At 40.8% G+C, this 21475-nt stretch overlaps 1 protein-coding gene across 3 annotated transcripts in view; it reads left to right on the plus strand.

Annotated features, from left to right (window-relative positions):
* LOC146042901 (uncharacterized) overlaps positions 1–21475 on the plus strand; it is a 119013-nt gene that overhangs the window by 28976 nt on the left and 68562 nt on the right. For all 3 annotated transcript variants that reach the window (XM_083163185.1, XM_083163187.1, XM_083163186.1), the window contains exons 11-17: positions 591–727; positions 4037–4174; positions 6621–6835; positions 9590–9747; positions 11451–11678; positions 11857–12186; positions 16911–17321. In XM_083163185.1, coding sequence (XP_083019311.1) covers positions 591–727; positions 4037–4174; positions 6621–6835; positions 9590–9747; positions 11451–11678; positions 11857–12186; positions 16911–17321 — 1617 coding nt within the window. The remainder of the gene's footprint in view (positions 1–590; positions 728–4036; positions 4175–6620; positions 6836–9589; positions 9748–11450; positions 11679–11856; positions 12187–16910; positions 17322–21475) is intronic.

Genomic DNA, 21475 nt, shown 5'->3' on the forward strand with positions numbered 1-21475 from the left:
ACTTTCAGCTCAAATCGCCCAGTGTGTATGGGCCTTAAGGCTATTATGATGTATGTATAAGAGTATATAACACAAATGATGGTAATGTATAAACTCTTGTAATTTAGAACTGTAAAGCACATAGTGGTAATGGTAGCATTTAGGGGTCTACTTATGTAAAATACAATGGCTGAACACAAAAATGAATGTTTGATATCACTAATAAGAACATAAGGCCATTATTGCGTCATGGGTTCCAATGAGAGTCTGTCTTTGCAATGAGAAGGGGCTGGTCGCTTACAGTATGTATTCTTTTTAATTCCTGGTTTGGGCCAGCTTATGGGCCATCATCATGTCAGGTATCAGGAACCTTTGGCACTCCAGCTGTTGCTGAGCTACGCATCCCAGCATGCCCTGCAACAGTTTTAGTATGTCTAAATAGCAGAACTGTAGCAGGCCATGCTGGGATGTGTAGTTCAACAACAGCTAGAGGGCCAAAAGAGTTCCCCATCCCTAATGTAAGCGGTAGAGTATTAGACAATGTTCTAGAGATGGACAGATGGCTATGGATATTTTATAACGAAAATAATATTTGTACCTATCAAATTTAGAATTTATTGCAGATGATGAGTTTTGGGACTATGAACACCAGATAGACATGGAAAGTTTTAACTCCCACATGTTCTATGATATTTTGCTCAAGCAGTCCTTTCTGGTGACGTCAAAACTTGGTCAACTAAAAGAAGAGGTACGTAAGCAACTAATTATTCTGAATATAATGAATGAGACGAGAAAGCAAGAAATACTCAAGTAAGCATCAAATGCCGTAGTAGATTGGATAACTTGGTGGGACTGCTATGTTATTACCAGTGGTGGCTCGTACCTTTTTGGGGGAGGGGGCTGCCTCTGGCTGCAGCCGGTGCGGAGGTACCATAATGCAGGCACCTCCCCCTCTTTATCGCCGCCGGTCCCTGCAGAGTTTCCGGTGCCTGTGCTATGATGACAGGTGACAGGACTGGCGCATGTGCAGTACAAACATCTGAACACATGCATAATATCGATATAGGTACTGCGCATGCGCAATTGTTGATTTTACGTGGCAGCCCGCAGAAAGGCGTCCCAGAGGGAGGGAACACCTCCCAATGGGACTGCCTTGGTGACTGGCAGGTCGGACATCCAATAGGAAGTCACTGCCAGTCACAGTGAAGCCAGTGCAGTCTTACAGACTGTATCTGGCTTCACTACAGTGGCGGATTTTACCTGGGTGGGCTGCAGCACTGCAACCCATAGGTAATAACCGCCACTGGTTATTACTGGGGCCTGTCCTTGTGTTTCATTCCTATGTCCCTATAGATTGTAAGCTTGTAGCAGGACTCTCTTACCTCCATGTCTGTCTGTTGTTACCCAGTTTGTTTTATGACTGTCTACAATTGTAAAACGCAACAGAATCTGCCGTGCTATATAAGAAACTGTAAATAAATAAATAACAACTGACCTTACATACAGTAATAGTAGTAATTCATTGTGTTTCTATCAGTTATGGTATAAAGGGTCAACAGTCAAAAGGTTGACAGTGTCTAGGTCTGCCCTAATGTTCAACTTAAAAAAAAAAAATTCTACACATGGTGCTGATCTTAATACAACAGAATATAAAAAAAAAAACCAGTGGTATGCAAGGGAAAATTTCCCTAATAAAATCAAGCAGTAGAAAACAGCGATACACCTGTGTATTCTCAAAGAGAACCAACAAAATAACACTAAATTGGAGAATTCTGCACTAATAATTTAGAAACAAGGTCACTACAGGTATAGACAGACGCTACTACAAAATCATTTTTATTTTAAAACATATATGTATTACTAAACAAAGTCACAATTAATATAAAATATGTGTCTATTTGTAGATTTCATAGCTTGGATAAGTGTATGACATTCCATCACTGTAGCTCATCTTGTTCGCCATGCTTCGGTCAAAGTGCAACGCTCCACTAACCTTGGGAACAGCACCGTTCACTGTTCCCAATTGGAGTCTACAAAGTTTTAAAAGTTTAAAAAATAATGCAAATGCAAAAAAGACCTTTTCAGTTGCCGACCATTTTAACATGTCGACCATATGAGGTCAACCTATTGACGGTCAACCTATCAACCAGATTCCATTTCTATCATCTACAGTAAACATCAATCAATATCCATGATTTGTAATCAATGTGAAACATGTCGAATGGAAAGAATTGCAGATGTTCCCTACTTCATTTTATTGCTGGACAAACATTGGTGTGATATGCTAAGCCACTCAAAGTTATATCTAGTTGTATATTTAAAAAAATATTGAATCTAGTAGAATCCACATTGGTACCTTTAAATAAAAATCGTTCTCACCATCCCTTCCTGCGAAGATCGTATCCTTTTCAGTCCTTGTAGCATCTAGGGATCGAAAAACCAAACCTAATACCCAGCTTCAGCGGAACAAGAGGCTGCTTGTTTACACAAGTAGCCCCTCCCCGAGAATGAGGGAACTCTTATATCACCTGGTCTTCCCTCAGTCAATCAGGAGTGGGCTCCTGGTGTGCTCCTTGCCTAATAGGCTCTGTGTGGCTCCATAGAAACCCATGTTATGACTTTAACATGGGCTTCTGTGGTTGGAACCGGCTGACCACAAGGTGACCCCATTGAGGACCCTTGCGGTCAGCCTGAGTTACACGCTCCTGATTGGCTCTGGGAAGATCCAGTGACGGAATTCCCTCATTCTCGGGGAGGGGCTGCTTGTGTAAACAAGCAGCCTCTTGTTCCACGTGAGCCGGGCATTCAGTTTGTTTGTTTTTTCATTCCTGGATGCTACCTGGACCAAAGAGGACACAATCTTCACCGGATGGGATGGTGAGTATGATTTTTATTCACGTACCAATGTGGATTCTACTGGACAAAAGGACAGGCCTACCTTGGACCCGATAGATAGGTCAGTATGTATGTAGTATTGATTCAAGTTTTATTTTTATAGGTGTGTGTGTGTTCTTGGGGTATTGGTTCTGTAATAGGACTACAAGTCCAAGCGGGCCCATTAATGCCCTGCATGCTGGGACTTGAAGTCCCAGCATGTGGGGGAGGCTTGCTGGGCCCTGAGTTCTATTACAGAACCCAATATCTATTTTTAACAATTTTATTTTTATACTTTTTTCAACATCAGCCCGTCACCCACAGCCCAGGGGTGGCAGAGAGAGCCCCAGGGCTGATGCTTTGGCCGAGGGACCTTATGTAAAAAGTGTCCCCTGGCTGTGGTATCACCCTGATCGCTGTTTGAGCCCGGTGCTGTTTTATGAAATACGGGGGACCACTACTCCTTTTGTCCCCCATATTTTGGGAACCAGGACCGGGCCAAAAGCCTTGTGCTGGTTATAGACATACATGGGGACCCCAACAATTTTCCCCTTGTATTCCTGCAATCAACACCAGATCAAAGAGCCCAGGGCTGGTTATGCTTGTAGGGTTCGACCCCACACAGTTTTTTTTTTATTATTATTTATTTATTCAGCTAGAACTCTATGGTCATATTCAGCCAAGTTCTATCAATGGTGTACTCATTCATACAGCCAAATTTGGCTGTTTGTAAATTTGCCGGGCACCAGGTCCCAGTTGTATGTCACATTGAACTTAGTAAACCCATTTGAACTTAGTAAATTTCCCCCATTGATTGAATCAAAGAATTAAAATCCCCACCAATTTTCAAACCCAAGGCGTTATTTATTTTAGGTGTATATTTTGTTTAAAAAAATACGGTCGCGTATGACATTTGAATAAAAAAAACTCTAGTTGAGAAGATGTCACCATCCAATGAAGGTTCTGTTTGCTGCACTTTAGCTGCAATGCCAAGTTATTGCTAGGTCGCACCTTTACCATTACTATAAAAATATACTTGAAAGAGGAAATTACTTCTAGTAAACAGAGACAAACAAAAGCCTTGTCACGGTCACATCTGGTTTCTAGGCCTCTTCAGAAGTAATGTACTACATTTACTTTGATATGCTTGCACCAAGAAAAGGTTTCCATCTTCCTTTTGCAGGTAAAGGTGTTCTATGAAAAACTTGTATATGAAGTGAGCACTTTAAAAGAGACGTTTGTGAAACATCTAAGTATTGCTGGCTACCCGAAGCGATACTCCAGTTCTATAGTGGAAAACTACATTCAAAATAAGCAAGAGGTATTACTTTAACTTGTATATTGAATAATGCATTGAAAACTACTTTTGAAATTAAAATATCAAATGTTTAACTGAATATAAGTGAACATTAATAGAGGTAACACTGGTGCTATGTTAAAGAGCTTCTTGAATAATTATCCATAAATGCTCCAGTCAGATGGACTAAGGCAGGCAGGACCAAAGTCAGGCCCGGGGGCCAATTGCGGCCCGTGCTGTCTTTTCAAGCGGCCCGCAGCCTCCATCTGGAAGCGGGCAGAGCATCAGATGTGGGAAGCACAGCACAGGACACTAAAGGTGGGGCCCCGGCGAGTGCGCCTTTACCTTGCTGTCTGCTGCAGTGAGGAGGTGCCGGCCGCCACAGTCAGATGTGTTTGGCATCCTACCCCTGCTGCTGCAATCGTATATCACCCTACTCCACAATCACAGTGACAGCAGTGTTTGGGGAGGGGGTGCAGCAAGGGGGAAGCTTGCTCCCATAACATGCAGAGCGGAGGAGGGCAGCAGCAGGAGCCCAAGCATCTCCTGTCCTTGCAGTGCCTGCTTTGCCTCTCCTTCCTCTGGCTCACACAAGGGGCGCAGAGTGGGGGACATACAGTGAAGGAGGGTCAGGCTGGGGGACATACAGTGAATGGCGGCAGTGATGGCCATTCAGAGAAGGGGGAGCATGGGCAGGCTGGGGGACATACAGTGAATGGGGGCAGAGTGGGGTACATAGTGAATGGGGGTCATACAGTGAAGGAGGGTCAGGCTTAGGGACATACAATGAATGGAGGCACTGATGGACATTAGGAGAAGGGGTGCAGAGTGGGGAACATACAGTGAATGGGGGACATACAATGAAGGAGGGGCAGTCTGGGGGACATACAGTGAATGAGGGCAGAGTGGGGGACCATTCTGATGTGATTAATGATTCAAAGAATGTCAGGCTGAATGGTCGGCCCCCATACACTTCACCAAATCTGGCCCTCGTCGCAAAAAGTTTGCACACCCCTGGACTAAGGGATCTACTTATGGGTATTGAAGGTTGTCAAATATCTATTCGCTCTGTGGACAGGACACATTCTATACAGTATACAAAAATGCTTTCTTGCACGCCTTGACAAATGGTTGCTTTCCTTTGCACTAAAATTTGACTTTAATAATCACCGTGGAGTGCAGCTGTCTCGATTTCGCTATCATATATAAAAGGGCATAACTACCATAGCTGCAGGAGGTGTAGCTGCTATGGGGCCCAGAGCTGAAGGGGGCCCATCTTTACTGTCTAAGTAATATGTTTTACATATATTTATCACCATCAGTTGCTAAATAGGGGGCCTGTACAAAGTTTTGCTATGGGTCCTACGAATATGAAGTTACGCCCCTGTGTATGTGTATATATATATATATATATATATATATATATATACACAAGGCTCCGACAAGCGGGGGGGGGGGGGGTGGGGGGAGCGGCACTCGGCGGTCTCCAACAGTGGAAATAACAGCAAGCTGATAAACGATCGTTTATCAGCTTGCTGTTATTTCCACTGTTGGAGACCGCCGAGTGCCGCTCCCCCCCCGCGCGCTTGTCGGAGCCTTGTGTATATTGTGGCCACCAGGCCTCTTGGAGGTGGCACCGGGGCACCTATTACATCATGGATTGGAGTGTCTGATCATATCTGCTTGTATATATATATATATATATATATATATATATATATATATAATAGAATAGAATAGAATAAACTTTATTGGCCATGTATGCTTGCGCACACTAGGAATTTTTTGTGGATTACAGTGCAGCATCAAGCATATATATAGAGAGAGAGGGCGCATAGTACTTTACTGTAGATTAATGTACTATATTATTATCACTTGTGATTTTGTAAATCTGTTATTGTCTTAAGAGTGCTAGCAATAGGAAAAAGACCATCATTGGGATATTATGATCCTAAATTCCCACTGCCAGAATTTCTTCTCTTTGGGCTTTAATACATTGGTGTTTCTATAGTTGGTTCAATGGATCCAGGGAGGCCCACACCACATACACTGCAGCTACATTTTATCACTTACCTTTCCGGAGTCCCGCACAAAAATCTGTCTCCTGGACATAGGTGACACCATTTTTCTGGAGACCTCCTCATGGGCAGTAGACTGGGAGACTACTGCACCATGAAGCGGAGGGGGCCCACCTGGAGGCTGCACACGAGCCCGCCTCCTTTGTTCAATTTCCCCTGCTTCAATAGGTGGTATCATTATCAGATAAAAATTCCTTTTAGTGACAAAAAGGCTACAATTGTTATTGTCTTATGTGTAATAAAACTCTGGCAGTACTGACATTAATATCACTTATATACTGAATACAGTACATATGGTCTTAGGACCAGCAACAGGATCTTTTATAGATGGCACCATGGAGTAATACTGCTTATTCATCCTTCTAATACAAGTCTTTACTGTTTGACATTAGGTTGAACTAGAAATAGCTAAGAGAAAGCTGCTGGCTGCAGAGTACGAAGACATCCTAAATAAGCAACTGCACATGTTACAGGAGGACATGAAATCCCAGGAGGAGCATTGTGTTGTCTTTAAGGCATCACTTAGAGAATCTGCCAGATTGTTGGAGGTGATTAAAGAGAACACTTTGGAGTCTGGAGGAGATGAATTTGCAAAAAAATTGCAAAAGTAAGTGAATTTATGGCAAATATATATATATATATATATATATATATATATATATACATATATATATATATATATATATATATATATATATATATATATATATATATATATAAAGCTAAATCCCCCTTCACTTTTTGACATGAAGTACCACCAGTGGCCAATAGAGGCCAGGCAATGGACCAAATTACTCCTTAACAGAAAGTGAAAGCAAAATGATATATTTCGCTGGATATGGACAAAGGTAGGAGCAGATAGGGACTAAGCCATCATTTTGATGGGCCTTTAACTAGTAATATATAATACATCATGATCAATGACAAATCCGGCAGCAATCTCTCATACCTTCTCCCATCCCAGTCACCTTTATCCAAAATGTAAATTTTCTTGTTGTATTAGGTTAAATCTGAGGAAGAACCCAACATAGCCTGTTTTCCTGAACACTTTTATGGGCAAAAGAAAAATTGTCAATGTTTTTTGTCAAGAAGTACCACGGTTCCGTTGGCACTCCATTTTCACAAATGATTTGCCCACTAAGGGCCAGTGTGTATGAGAGATATGAGTCAGGTGCTGCCTACAGTACATGAGTAGAATGGTAGAGTACACCTCAGTACAGGTGGCACTACACTTATTATGTAACTGTTTAACCAAGGCACATACTACATACCATAGTGCCTACAAAAGCTTAATTGACCACATCATTACTTTGATGCTTCTAGTTTTGACTTCAATTGAGCTATAGACCTCATATAATACATAAACAGTAGCCACCTGCTTTTACTTTTAGTAAGACCACATATATATCTACATAATAAGGCTGCCCCATTCTCTCAATAAGCAGTCACCAATGTCTCCTACTGCCTGGGAGACTGAGCATCTATAGGAGAGGAGGACCAGCTGCCAGTGAAAGTATGACAAAGGGAGTGTCACTGGAGGCCATAAGAGGGGATGAGTATGTATGTATACAAGGAAAATGTGAGAGGTCCAAAAATAAAACTTTAGGGGACCTCTAATGGTAGAGGAAATGTGCAGGGAGAGTGGAGTCATAGGAGACTGTCTGCCAGCCTGCAGGATCGCCAGATGTCCTGATCTGGAGCAGGCTGGCGGACAGGAGCACCATCTGACGGGGACGCGCAAGCATCTCACATGCTCACGTGTCCCCGTCAGCTTGGCAGCGGTGGAGTGGAGGCAGCTGGAGGAGACAGGGGAGCAGCGGGCTCCAACAGATCGGGGCACATGAGTGCCTGTCAGATTGTGCCCAGTGGCAATTGGCAATACTATCGTCAGGAGCAGCTCCATTGAGAGCTGCTCCATCTGTACCTGTAGGAGGACAACCAAGAGATGGCAGAATCATTCAGACTGAGGGACTCTAGGATTTCCAAGAGGCGAGGGTGGCTTACTATGTCAAAAGCAGCAGAAAGATCAAGAAGAATGAGCAGAGGGTAGGGGTCCTTGGATTTAACATCGAAGAGGTCATTGCTTACTTAAATGAGGGCATTATCTGAGGAGTGGTGAAGATGAAAGACAGATTTAAAGGGGTTTGTGAACACTTGTGCATGTATCTAGTGCATTTGAAATGCCAAGTAGTAACTTCCAGAACAACAGAGCAGAAGTAAGTGTGGCCTTTTGTAAGGGTAAAGGCTCGGTCTGGGTAGGAGAAGACAATGGAGGAGAGAAATGTGTTGAGCAGGGAAGATAAGGATATGGTGTCAACAGCCTTATGGTTACACTTAGAGACGCAAGCCTGGGAGGCAGAGGTGGAGAAGGAGTGAGGGATAAGTTAATCGAGTGAAGATGGTCAGTGGGAATGGGGAGGGCATCAATATCGTTGGGGTGAGTAAAGGCAAGATCAAGTGAGTGTCCACTCACATGGGAGGGTGAGGAGAGCCATTGAGAAAGACCAATGATCATATGATGATAAGATGTATAAGATGTAGAGATGAGTATGGGCACGATAAGGATACTGATTACATAAGAGAGGACATTTGAAGAAAAATGAGAGGAAGACTTAATGGGAGAGATGTGTATGATATTTTCAGGGTTGCTGTAGCTGAAGGTGAAGGTAAGAATAAAGCGAAGGACAGAGATGAAGCCAGTTTAGTCATGGTGTGGTGTCCTCAGCTAGAAAAGGAAACTGCAGAGCGATAATTTAGTGTGATGCAGACGGAGATGCAGAGAGGAAGAGACGGGAGGGAACAGAGCTTAGTGGTGGGGTAGTAGGACCATAGTGGGGAGAAAGGGGGGGGGGGGTGAAGGGGACTAGGGGAGAAAAATAGAGGCAGGAACAGCAATGAGATCAACTATTCACCTCTTGTCATCTCTTATTATGTTGACACTGTTTTAAAAAAGGTAAATTTATTCTCAATCTGATATAAAGCTTTTCTCGCCTCCTTGAATAATGTGTGGACACCAGTGCTGTTTTTCAGTACTTGTATTGTAGCCTTAACGGAGGCCTAATCAATATTATTTTTTCAAGAAAAACCATTACAATTTTTCTATTCTCAGCACAAAACTATCGTTATAATCCTAATTACATTGCTAAAAAAAAAATTAGTCTAATATTCTTAAAGAGAAGCAAATCAAGTCAGAATTATTTAAAATGTCGATATAATCTAATTAAACATTTCAGTCTCTTTCATATGGTAAGCAGTTTTATTGTTATTGGTTTTCTTAAGTAAATATACTCTCATTTCCAAGATTGTGTTTGCTGTATTTTTTTTTCCATATGAAGTATTAATATGAAGATCTAATTTGCAGGTATGGAGCTCTGTTTGATGCATCTTGCAATACAATGTACAATGCAGTGATGAAGGAGAGCAACAGACTTAAAGCGTGGGGGGTGCTGGGGGAAGAAACTGGAGCATACCTCGTTAACAAGGACAGGACAAGGCTGCTTTCAAAAAGGGATCTTATAGGTAAAGATTCATTCTCAATACTATTTTAATGTGTTTAATTTTGGTAAATATGTCTAGCCCTATGTTGAAGTGTATATCATAAAGCTAATGGTGTAAGCAACATTGCCACTTTCAATGTAAGGGGATGATTCTGGTTCACAACTAGTGAACCAAAGTCAGTTCCTGCTTCAATGGTCGGGGTTTGTGCATGCGCATTTCTGCGCATGTGCAAACCTCCACTGCGATTTACACTGTCGCCAGGCCATTCGCAGCAGGGAGGGAGGGACAGGGGCGGTCAGGTGTTTTGGCGGTGCTGGGCCATGAGAATGCCCAGCATTTTATGGGCATCCCCATGAAAATGTTGGGCGTTCCCATGGGTACATGAGCAGGCCAATGCTGGGGGCGGGTCTCAACTGACTAATATTTGTATCAAGGTGATCACATAGGTGTATAAGGGATAAAAAAACCTTTGGATTTAGAACACCAAAGATGAAGACGAAGACAAAGATAAAATTACTGTAGACAATAGTTTTTGGATTAGGTAGGTAAATAAAAGATGTTCAATGTTTATCGATATACAGTAAAGACGAATTTAAAGGTTAAGGAGCAGTTTGTAAGAGAAGAAGGAACATGAATGTATCTTCAGTGATGGGTTCATATAAGGAGAGGCCACATGATAAAGCAGTCTGTTATCAGGACAGTCATTGCTGTGATATGGTGATAGTTTTTCCAGACTGATAGTGCCATGTTGCCTTTGAAAAGTTTGCCATCTTATCATGTCTGTTGGGTATCTCAAAGTTGTGAATGGTGACACTGAATTTGGTATGGACTTGTTTGTTCAGAGACAGATGTTGTTATATGATCATGGACATAACAGCGATAGACAATAAACCAGGAAGAATATAGCAAGGACAAAGCCATCTATGTGACATAGCAGCAACATTCACAGATTTGAAAGAATGATGTGAAGGCAAAGTTGCCAACTTATAGACTGCTCTCTCCACGAGAGAGCTGTCCAGTTTGCTAAGCTGCGGGACAGAACATGGTGTGATGTATAAAACAGGGGCGTGGTAGAGGTCTAACAATAAATGGAGGTGTACAGGTCCGTGTTGCCCCACACTCAATGTAGCCACACCCCTTGTTTTACAATGGCAGCATTGCAAAGTAGGGGGCATGGCTATGGTAATGCAATTCTGTGAGAATCAAGTCAACTGACACCACTTAATTTGTTAAGCACATGGTTGAGCAGGGAGGTCCTTTTCAAAAATCGAGACACTTGCATGTCCTTTCATGGGACAAGGAGGGATCTTCATGGCCATTCAAAGAGAGTAGACAAGTATGTATCAAATATCAGTTCATCACTTTACTTTGCAGTTCATCTATAAACATATCTGTTTTGCTAATATGGTGTAATACCACCTGCATTTTCCATATCCACAGTGGGCTCTTATAAAAAATATTATTACTGTATATGCAGATAACTTCAAAGAATCAAACATTTCATAAGATAGTTTACTATGTAAGATTTTATTACGGCCAAGATCATGGAACTAAACCCTTATACACTTCACTTCCAGAAAAACAAATTAGTTGTATATTGGATTTTCAGTATTTATACTTAGGACAATTAAACCAGTTTTTTGATGCATTAAAAATAGTAGAGAAGCAGATTAATGAATACACACCACAAAACTTTAACTGTGTTTATTTCTCTCTGTTTTAAGCTCTGGATGGTTCAGTACAGGACAGTGAGTATGTGTCGGTAGACCCTGTACTTGGACTTATCACACCTAAACCGCACTCCACCATGCTGCTGTCCAGTCACTACCTAACGCCTATTCCGAGTGGTTTCTTCCTGCACAGTGAGACAGGGAAGGTTCTTCCTATAGCTGGGAATGTTGGATATGACCCAGCTACCTCTCAGCTGATCTCTACTGTAGACTCAGCATTTGGTAAGAATCATTAACAAGTAAAATAGAGAAAGCACGGTCACAAACTGAACTTTATATACAGGCTGTTTTTTAGAGAAGATTATTTAAATGGGGGTCTGGAGACTTTTACAAGGAATTGCTTAGATATATTATTGTTTATTTACATTTTATGCTACAGCTTCATCTTTTTATATCCTAGGTAAAATTTGGAAGACAGGAGGGCCAATATTGCCGTATGTCAATTACCCTGTAAATCCAGGTACTGGCTTACCAGTGGACTGTAAACTCTCTGATATAAATCAAACTCAATGTGAAAACTTCACAAGAATGGTGGATCCAATATCAGGTCTGGAAGTTCCAATCCTTGCGGTAACGAGACATCCCAAAACACGCCAGTGGCTGGCTGTAGCAGGGACTTATATTCATCCTCTAACAAACATACTGTCACCCATTGAAATTGGAGGTCCTATGGTGGGAGCTAGAGGAAAACTCTATCCAATTCTTGGTGCTGGGATAGATAATAGCACAGGTATATACCATAGTACTGTAACTTGTAGAGCCTTTTTTTTTTACAATTATAAGTGTTTTGAGCTTATTGAAGCAAGAAAATTATGTTTACTATAATTTGTCCTTTTTTATTATATCAGCAAATATAACTTTCTACACTATATATGAAAAAATTGTATACATATTAGTATTGTATAAATCCACAAAATGTTGAACAATGTTGAATGTATCAAAGCATATAATCTTCTATCTACAATGTACCTATTTATTAGAGATGTTTGCAGATCATGTGTTTGATTTTTCTTTGAATTCATCATTGCATTTTGATTCTAATTCATCATCGTGTTTTGGTTCTAATTCATCATTGCGTTTTGGGTTGGGTTCTAATTCATCATTGTGTTTTGGTTCTTATTCATCTTTGCGTTTTGGTTCTAATTCATCTTTGCGTTTTGGTTTTTAATTCATCATCGCATTTTGGTTCTACTTCATCAATGCGTTTTGGGTTGAGTTCTAATTCATTATCGTGTTTTTGTTGTAATTCATCATTGCATTTAGGTTGTTATTCATCATGGTGTTTTGGTTCTAATTTATCATTACGTTTTGGTTGTAATTCATCATCACGTTTTACTTTCGGTTCTAATTCATCATCGCAATTTGGTTCTGATTCCTCATCGCATTTGGTTTTGATTCTAATTCATCATTGAATTTGGTTTTAGTACTAAGTCATCGTTGTGTTTTGGTTCCAATTCATCATCGCATTCTAGTTCTAATTCACCATCGCATTTTGATTGTAATTCATCGTGCCATTTTGGTTCTACTTCATCATTGTGTTTTGGTTCTAATTTATTATCTCATTTCGGTTTTGATGCTAATTCATCATCACGTTTTGGTTCTAATTCATCATCGAATTTTGGTTTAGGTTTTAATTCATAATTTTGTTTTGGTTCTAATTCATCATCGCATTTGGTTTTTGTTCTAATTCATTATCATGTTTTGGTTCTAATGCATTATCACATTTGGTTTTGATTCTAATTCATCATCCTGTTTTGGTTCTAATTCATCATCGCATTTTTGTTGTAATTCATCTTAGCATTTTGGTTTTAATCATCACACTTTGGTTCTACTTCATCAATGAGTTTTGGTTCTAATTCATTATCGTGTTTTGGTACTAATTCATCATCGCATTTTGGTGGAAATTCATCATCGTGTTTTGGTTTTACTTCATCACCTCATTTTTCTTTTAATTCTAATTCATCATCATGTTTTGGTTCTAAATCATCATTGCATTTTAGTTTTGGTTCTAATTCATCATTGTGTCGTGGTTTTAACTACACCACGCTCAAGTGTTTTGGTTCGGATTTTTTTTGGTAATATTTGCAATCCAAACCCCAAATTTAGATTTTAAATCTGAATTCCGAACCTCGTGAAATTAAAAATGGGACTCGGATTGGATCCTGAGGAGATCCAGAATGGACTCAAAATTTAAAAAAGCTTCTAAAAATTGGTGATGGTTGCCCAGAGCAACCAATCAGATTTTGTCTATCATTTTCTAGGATGCAATAGAGAAACAATAGAATATGATTGGTTGCTATGGGAACCTCACTTCTTTTCATTTTAAGAAGCTTTAGTAAACTTACCTCTTAGTGTACATTTGGATTTCTGGAGAACCAAATTGAATGTCTACACTGCACATTTCATTACCCCGCCCTACATCAGGAATAAAGGTTCTGCTGAAAATGGGCTTGGTGACAGATTAGAAATGTAATTAATATATCCATCCTATTACCACTTTAGTATAATTTTTTATCATTGTTGCTAAAAAGTTCTTCAGTAAATTAATCATGAGTGGTGTTTTTGGAGATAACACTATGCCTGACTCCCCTAAATTACAGTGTTTTTTTACATTAGAGTCCCTCTATATGGTGGGCCTAAGCGCAGCTCTGGATTAACAACAAGGCAGTTGTGGTGGTTACCCAGTGGTCCCCACACACAGGGAACCACCACATAAACTTACATCACCAGTGAAGGGGGCAATGTGGCATAATGTGAACTAATGTTTCTGTCTGCCATGTTAACTAGGGGCACAACTGTGTTTTTAATACATTAGTTATTCTAGGAACACTTACACATTATACTAGTTAATAACATCAGCAACCAGTGGTGATTGCTGCCAAGGAACAGCAGCCGCCACTGTCACCAACATATTTTATAGAAAATGTTATTGGTATGGGCCCCGACAAGTTAGCTGCCCTGTAGCCCAACCCTCATCCAGCCTTGCCTGAAAGATGCCTATGCCACTAATTTAATAGACCATGTATAATCTTTTTGAGAAGAAATAAATAGTTTCTAGGCTTTCTAAACAGGGAAAACCCGGTGCACTGTCAAACCCAGTAAACTCATGTGTACCTTGTTCCACAGAGAAGATAGCATTTTGCGACTGTCAAATACATGAGTGAGACTTAGCTTTGCATTTACTTAGCCCAGCCGGGCTGTTTGTGCTTCCACCCATTCAAAGAAGGGGTTACCATGGAGAAAACTCATATTTCTTCAGGGGTTCCCCTGATTAGTGTATACCATTCCCAAATATTGCTCATTATCAGAGAGTACCATTGTTGAACTATTTCTTAGCTTTGGAGGAGCAGCCCTGGAAACTGAGCAATCCTGAGTGTCACCAGTATATTGGTATCTGCCAAAGTAACTCGTGGCGAGTTGGATGCTTAATTAACATAAACCATCAGGGCTTAGTAAATTAAATACAAAAGGGCCAGAAATTACACAGGAAAAATAATTATAAATGATAATGCGTTTATTAACATTGTGCCCTTTTTTTTTTCATAAAGAATGAAGGCTCCTTACATATACCATGAACAAAAGTTACAAAATAGAGATCATATGATTTGGATAAAAATATATAAACTATTAAAATAATACTGAGGTTTAGATTTGTTCCAAATACAGAGACCAGGAATAAATTACTGAAAATATACATACATGTGTGTTTTTAGATATTCATCTATATTATTTGATTTTTATTATAGAAAAAAATGTTAAGCATTAAATGATCATTAATCAAAATTCACTCTATTGTATATGTAACCGCAGGTTACGCTATTAAAGTTACATAGTGCATGATTATGTTATTTTTTGGTATCTCTTGAAGAAAATATTCATTTAATGAGCTTTTAAGGAATTTGTATAATGAAGTGTCATCGTTACCGCTCTTTTATTGATTTTTTAAAGAGTGCCTCGTACTGATTTTGTTTATAAAGTACGTACTCTGCTGTAGAAAAATCATTGCTTGTTCGATTGCCAGAGGAAAGAAGATATTTCAGCATTCTTTATATCTTTTTGCTGCGATCAAGAATTCTGTTCTTATTAACTCCTTGGATACTCAGATTGACCAATAATTCACTGTGTGATATTCATGTAGTTGCTTTCTGATTTTTAGAACATTAGAATGTTCTACTGCACTTTGTCAATGTAATCTTTAACACTCAGAATGCAAATCAGAACTGACTTCTCATAGTATTTTAAGAGCAATGATGTAAACCAATAACAAGTACACAATTACAGCACACTGGCAACAAAACAATATTTAAAAAAAATTATATGTATCCTTAAAAATTCCAAAATATACTTTGATTTGTCAAAATAGGTCATGTGCTGTACATGTAATTTCACTATGAGCAGGGGTTAAAGTGGGCGAGAATGAAGCGGAACTGTATTACGTTATACCTCTGCCCGCGCACAGCACACCAAGAGCAGTGCAGCAGTGGATAGGGAGAAGGCAGCCTAAGCTTCTCTCTGGTCAAGGGGGTGTACTCTGCGCCACAGACACATGTGCCAATAAATGCGATATATCAATGAGTATTTTCAAAATAGAATGACTTTACTAAGAAATAAATGTATGTACATACAATCTAAAAATCTATAATGGGGGGCATATTTATGACATTTGGTTGGGTGTGCTCAATAAAACCATACTCTAATACCGGTATACACACTGGGGTAGGTTTAGACTCTACTCCTAAGGTATTTGTAGTATACCTGTACTCAGCAGCAACAACACTTTGGGTTATAGCGCACACCTCTATCCCCCACCTAAGCTTCTCTCTGCTCTGTGCCACCCTCAGGCTCAACCATGGTCATGCTCAGAACACTGCTCTCTACTCCCTCCCAGCCATGGACCGGAACACTACCGACCCACTCCCTCCATCCCTGGAGAGTACAAGCTCATGGTAGTGTCTGTTATTCACATTACACAGCACAGTAGTATCTACTATACACATTACGCTGCACAGTAGTGTCTATTATTCAGACTACACTGCACGATAGTGTACGTTATTCATATTACAATGTACATTACTACCCCTTATACAAGTTACACCACACAGTAGAGCTGCTTATACACATCATCATTATTCCTCCTTCTCCTTCGCCTCATTGTTCCAACTCCTCATCCCTCATCATAAATCCTCCTAATTCATACACATTCCTCCTCCTCATTATGCCTCCCCCTGTGAATCATGTGAATGCCAGTAAATCATTATAATTCCTTTTTATCATTGCCCTTTCTAATTTTTCCTCCTTCCGCAACCTCTCCTTCCCTCTCTTGGGAGCTACTGTGTTGCTAAAGGTACCTTCCTTGTGCCGGGCCATATAAAGAAACCAAAGACATTGTGTACTGTATATGTAATGACTTGGATTTCTCTCATTAATTTTATCATCTGCTTTATATATTCATAGGACATGTGGTTCCACTGGGAGGTCTGGTGTCTTCCTCAGGCTCTGTATCGGTTTTGGGAGATATCTTCCATGAACCACTGAGTGGAAAGAAGGTTCGATTAAGGGGAGCAGCTGTCCAGCAGGATACGGTGGCACCTCATGCTGGGGGTTACCAGGCCCTGTTAGACTCAAACCAAATGATGGCCCAAATTGCTGTCATTGACACGCTGAAGGCACACAGAGACTTGTTCTCAGAAGAACTACCTGTTGTAAAGGCAGAATTTGAGCATGCTTACACTTCGCTAACTAAAGCATTAGAAAGTATGAAGAAAGCTATTACATTAAGGAACCAACATGTGATGTCCACGTTGCTCAATGTTACTTGCCAGCTGAAAATGGCCATAGACATTAAGTGTCATGGTGGGAACTTGGGTGAGTTATTCAAGACAGCACTTTTCATCCTGTTGCCCCTGTAGTAAAATATTTGCTAGAAACTCCCTACTATATATATATATATATATATATATATATATATATATATTATGTCCCAAATGAAGCAGCACATCCACCGATAAGGATACTTTAAAGGGTGCTCGCCCAGAAGACCAATGGTGGTCCCCAATACAAACGTCCAGACTCGGTGGCACTCCTCAATAAAACGCAATACGCACAGGTATATAGATAACGTTTCGAGGCTTTATTGCCTCGTCATCAGAAACGTTATCTATATACCTGTGCGTATTGCGTTTTATTGAGGAGTGCCACCGAGTCTGGACGTTTATATATATATATATATATATATATTGAACGGATAGGAGAGCAGCAGTCGCGTACAATCGTGCAGCAAATAGCGGGTGCCAGCCAATGTAATCCTCACAGGATACTCTTGAACAGCAAATTCTTGCGGCGGCATACCAAGTAATAAACGACAGAGGCTGTTGTAACTGCAGTTACAACAGCCTCTGTCGTTTATTACTTGGTGTGCCGCCGCAAGAGTTTGCTATATATATATATATATATATATATATATATATATATATATATAATTATCGATGTAGAAACATATACTATTTTGATGTCAACCTTTTTACCTTTTTTAATACCTCAATTATCAGTTACTCCTCTCCCTCTTACCCCCTTCCCTTCCATGCCACTCATGTCTCTCCACATGGGAAAAATGTATGTGGAAAGCAGCTCTGGGAAGGGAGGGGAACACACATGCAAATAGGGTTGTCAATAAAATTTACAATTTCTTAAAACACACAAGAATAATAATATTTTGAAATCATTTTTAAAAAATAAAATATCAGCAAAAAAGTTCCTTAGAACATATTTGTGAATGTCCCCTTAGGCAGTTAACAGTTCTGTGGCAATAATTTGAGTCCCTTTTCCAGAGAAATAGGCAGTATTGATATGGCAATGATTTTTGCAAGGTAGTCTCACCACTTATTGATGGGTATTTTTCCAAACTTGGGTCCTGTTGTCCTCACTATGGTGCGGTTGAGCTCTGATGGTATGATGCCGCTGGAGGAATATCTTAGGCCTTTTACAGTGGTAGTAGTCCTTTTGGTGGTAAAATATGCCAAATGGATATCCTGTCAATATAGGTGGTCAGGGAGTGGGGGGTCCAGTACATTCAAAATCCCATTAGAAGCCACTCATACCAGCGCCTAGGTCTTTTTCCATCATTTTGGTAAAAAAAAAAAACCACAATGTCTGTCCACATACCTGCCCCAACATATTGGAGTACCAGAGAGATCTCATATCAGTAATCTAATATTCACTCATTAAATTAATAATGTAAATTAATTCCAGAATAAAAGCAATTGTTTATCTAGTCACTGAGTCTGGAACCTGCTGAGAAGGGAAGATCACATGGTGTAGATTGTGCTGTATTCCTATAGATGCATGACCGTGTGGTGTGCAGAGTCAGCTGCTCCCATGTCATTCAGTCCCATTTTCTACTGTACACGTTGAGTATCACTGATCTAATATGCTCGGGACCAGAAGCATTTTGGATCATGGATTATTCCATATTTCTGAATATTTTTAAATGTTAATAAGGTATCTTGAGGACATGACTCATGTGTGAACACAAAATGCATTTATGTTGTACTAGTATTAAGGTCCGTCCAGGCGAATGTTTATGCTTATGCAGTTCTTGATCCACCTACCCTTCCCAGCCACAGCAGGGCAGTAGCTGCTGCAGCAGCCATAACAAGTCTCCAACTATTGCACATGGGTTTTTTTGCAGGGTTTTTCCTGGGAATTACACGTGTCCACCATTGTGAACAGGTGTGACCCAGGTTTTTAACAGAGGATGTGAAAATGCAAGCTTATTGGGGAATGAGGTCAGGTTACATGTGGAGGGATGAAGAGGTGCTGGAGCTGCTGGCTGTGAGAGTGGAGGAGGAAATAAAGAAGAAAGTGACTGGCACTGTAAAGGATTCAACAGTGTACTAAAACATATAAAAAATATTGTCTGCCCATGGCATCCATAAAACCCAGCAACAGGTTGTGAACAATCTTAAAGCACTTCATAAGAAGTATTCCAAAGTGCATGATCTCAACCAGAGGAAGAGTGGTGGTGCCCATATGGACAATCAAAGCTGCTCTTTCAACAGCCAATAAAAGCTGCCCTTAGATGCCTCAAACTTGTTGGCAGGGCAGACACAGGAACCAGTGTGAAAGGGGCAGACCCGGGGATTTCCTGGGCCCAAGGTGCAGTGTGAAGGGGATCTGTGAGCTGAGATGATCTGTGCCCCGGCAAAAACCCAGGATCAAAATCCCAGGTTTTTGCAGGGTTGGCAATGAGAACATGGTATGACTGCGAATCGATCTCAAATGGATTTCACAAAGAAATCTACAGTGTTTGATTCACCGATCACTCTGCCAATGAGTCGCTTATGAATTTCAGTTTGTCAAAAGTTTTGTAAAGTAAAAATGTTTTTCATTTAATGAACCCTTATAAGGGTCCACTTAAGGGAGTCTGTTTATTGTGTTGTATTCAGAAAGTCATAAGTTTTCCAATGACATTTCACAATGCATGAAAACAATATAAATAGCATGGACCCTTATGACAACACCCTTAAGGACTCATCCGATTAAACCCATCTTCGAAATTAGATTGTCCCTTAAGATGATAAGGTATTGAGCAAAGTCTGAAGACAATTAGTTAAAGTGTTTGCGAGTTATCGTGAAACATTCACACACACACACACATATCGTTCAATTATACTTATGTAGATAAACACAACAAACACATGAAATACACACAAATATATTTTATTTTTGCATAAAACAAGGTTTCAAAACATGAAATAAAGTTTGTGTACTGTATCAGGCACTGATTTTGAATGCTAAGCATTAATTTTCTTTCCCCAGTAGTGCCAGGTACAGATGTCTCCAGTAGTGCCAGTTACATATCATGTCCTCAGTAGTTCCAGTTACATATCATGTCCCCAGTAGTGCCAATTTCAGATGTCACTAGTAGTGCCAGTTATATATCATCTCCCCAGTAGTGGCAGTTACAGGTGTCCCCAGTAGTGCCCATTACATATCATGTCCCCAGTAGTGCCAGTTACATATCATGTCCCCAGTAGGGCCAGTTACATATCATGTCCCCAGTAGTGCCAGTCAGTTGTGTAGTTAGGTGCCATGGCGCCCAGAGCAAGGGCATGTTTTGCGCCCCCCCTCCCCCCCAATATGTCATAGATGAGGCTCCTGCGCAGTGAAAAGTTGGCACAGACCAACATTATACCACACACCGTAATGCCCATTGCACATTTTAGTGAACTTTGTCATTCCAATTACACATAAGCCCACACATGATGCCCATGACATACTATATAACACTCCGCAATGCCCATGACATACTATATAACACTCCGCAATGCCCATGACATACTATATAACACTCCGCAATGCCCATGACATACTATATAACACACCGCAATGCCCATGACATACTATATAACACACCGCAATGCCCATGACATACTAGATAACACTCCGCAATGCCCATGACATACTATATAACACTCCGCAATGCCCATGACATACTTTATAACACTCCGCAATGCCCATGACATACTATATAACACTCTGCAATGCCCATGACATACTATATAACACTCTGCAATGCCCATTGCATACTATATAGCACACCATATTGCCCATTACACATTTGACACATAAGTGCCACTTACCTAGATGCTCAATGCCAGGGGCTTCATGCTCAATGCCAAGGGGCTTCATGCTCGATGCCAAGGGGGACTGAATTTGCTCGTTGCCCAGGGGTGCAGAACTGTGCAGCGGCCCGCTCCCGGCCGCTGTGCAGCAAGGTGGGAAGATGGGTGCAGCAGGGTGGTAGGGTCGGTGGGTGGGTGCAGCAGGCTGGGAGGGTTGGTTGGTGCCGCAGGGTGAGTGGGTGCAGCAGGGTGGGATGGTTGGTGGGTGCAGCAGGGTGGGTGGGTGTGTGCTTGCAGCAGGGTGGGTGGGTTAGTGCAGCAAGGTGGGTGGGTGCAACAGGGTGGGTGCAGCAGGGTGGGCGGGTTGGTAGGTTGGTGCCACAGGGTGGGTGGGTG

Source organism: Crinia signifera, chromosome 19 (assembly GCF_055691185.1).
Source record: "Crinia signifera chromosome 19, ASM5569118v1, whole genome shotgun sequence".
Lineage (NCBI taxonomy): Eukaryota > Metazoa > Chordata > Amphibia > Anura > Myobatrachidae > Crinia > Crinia signifera.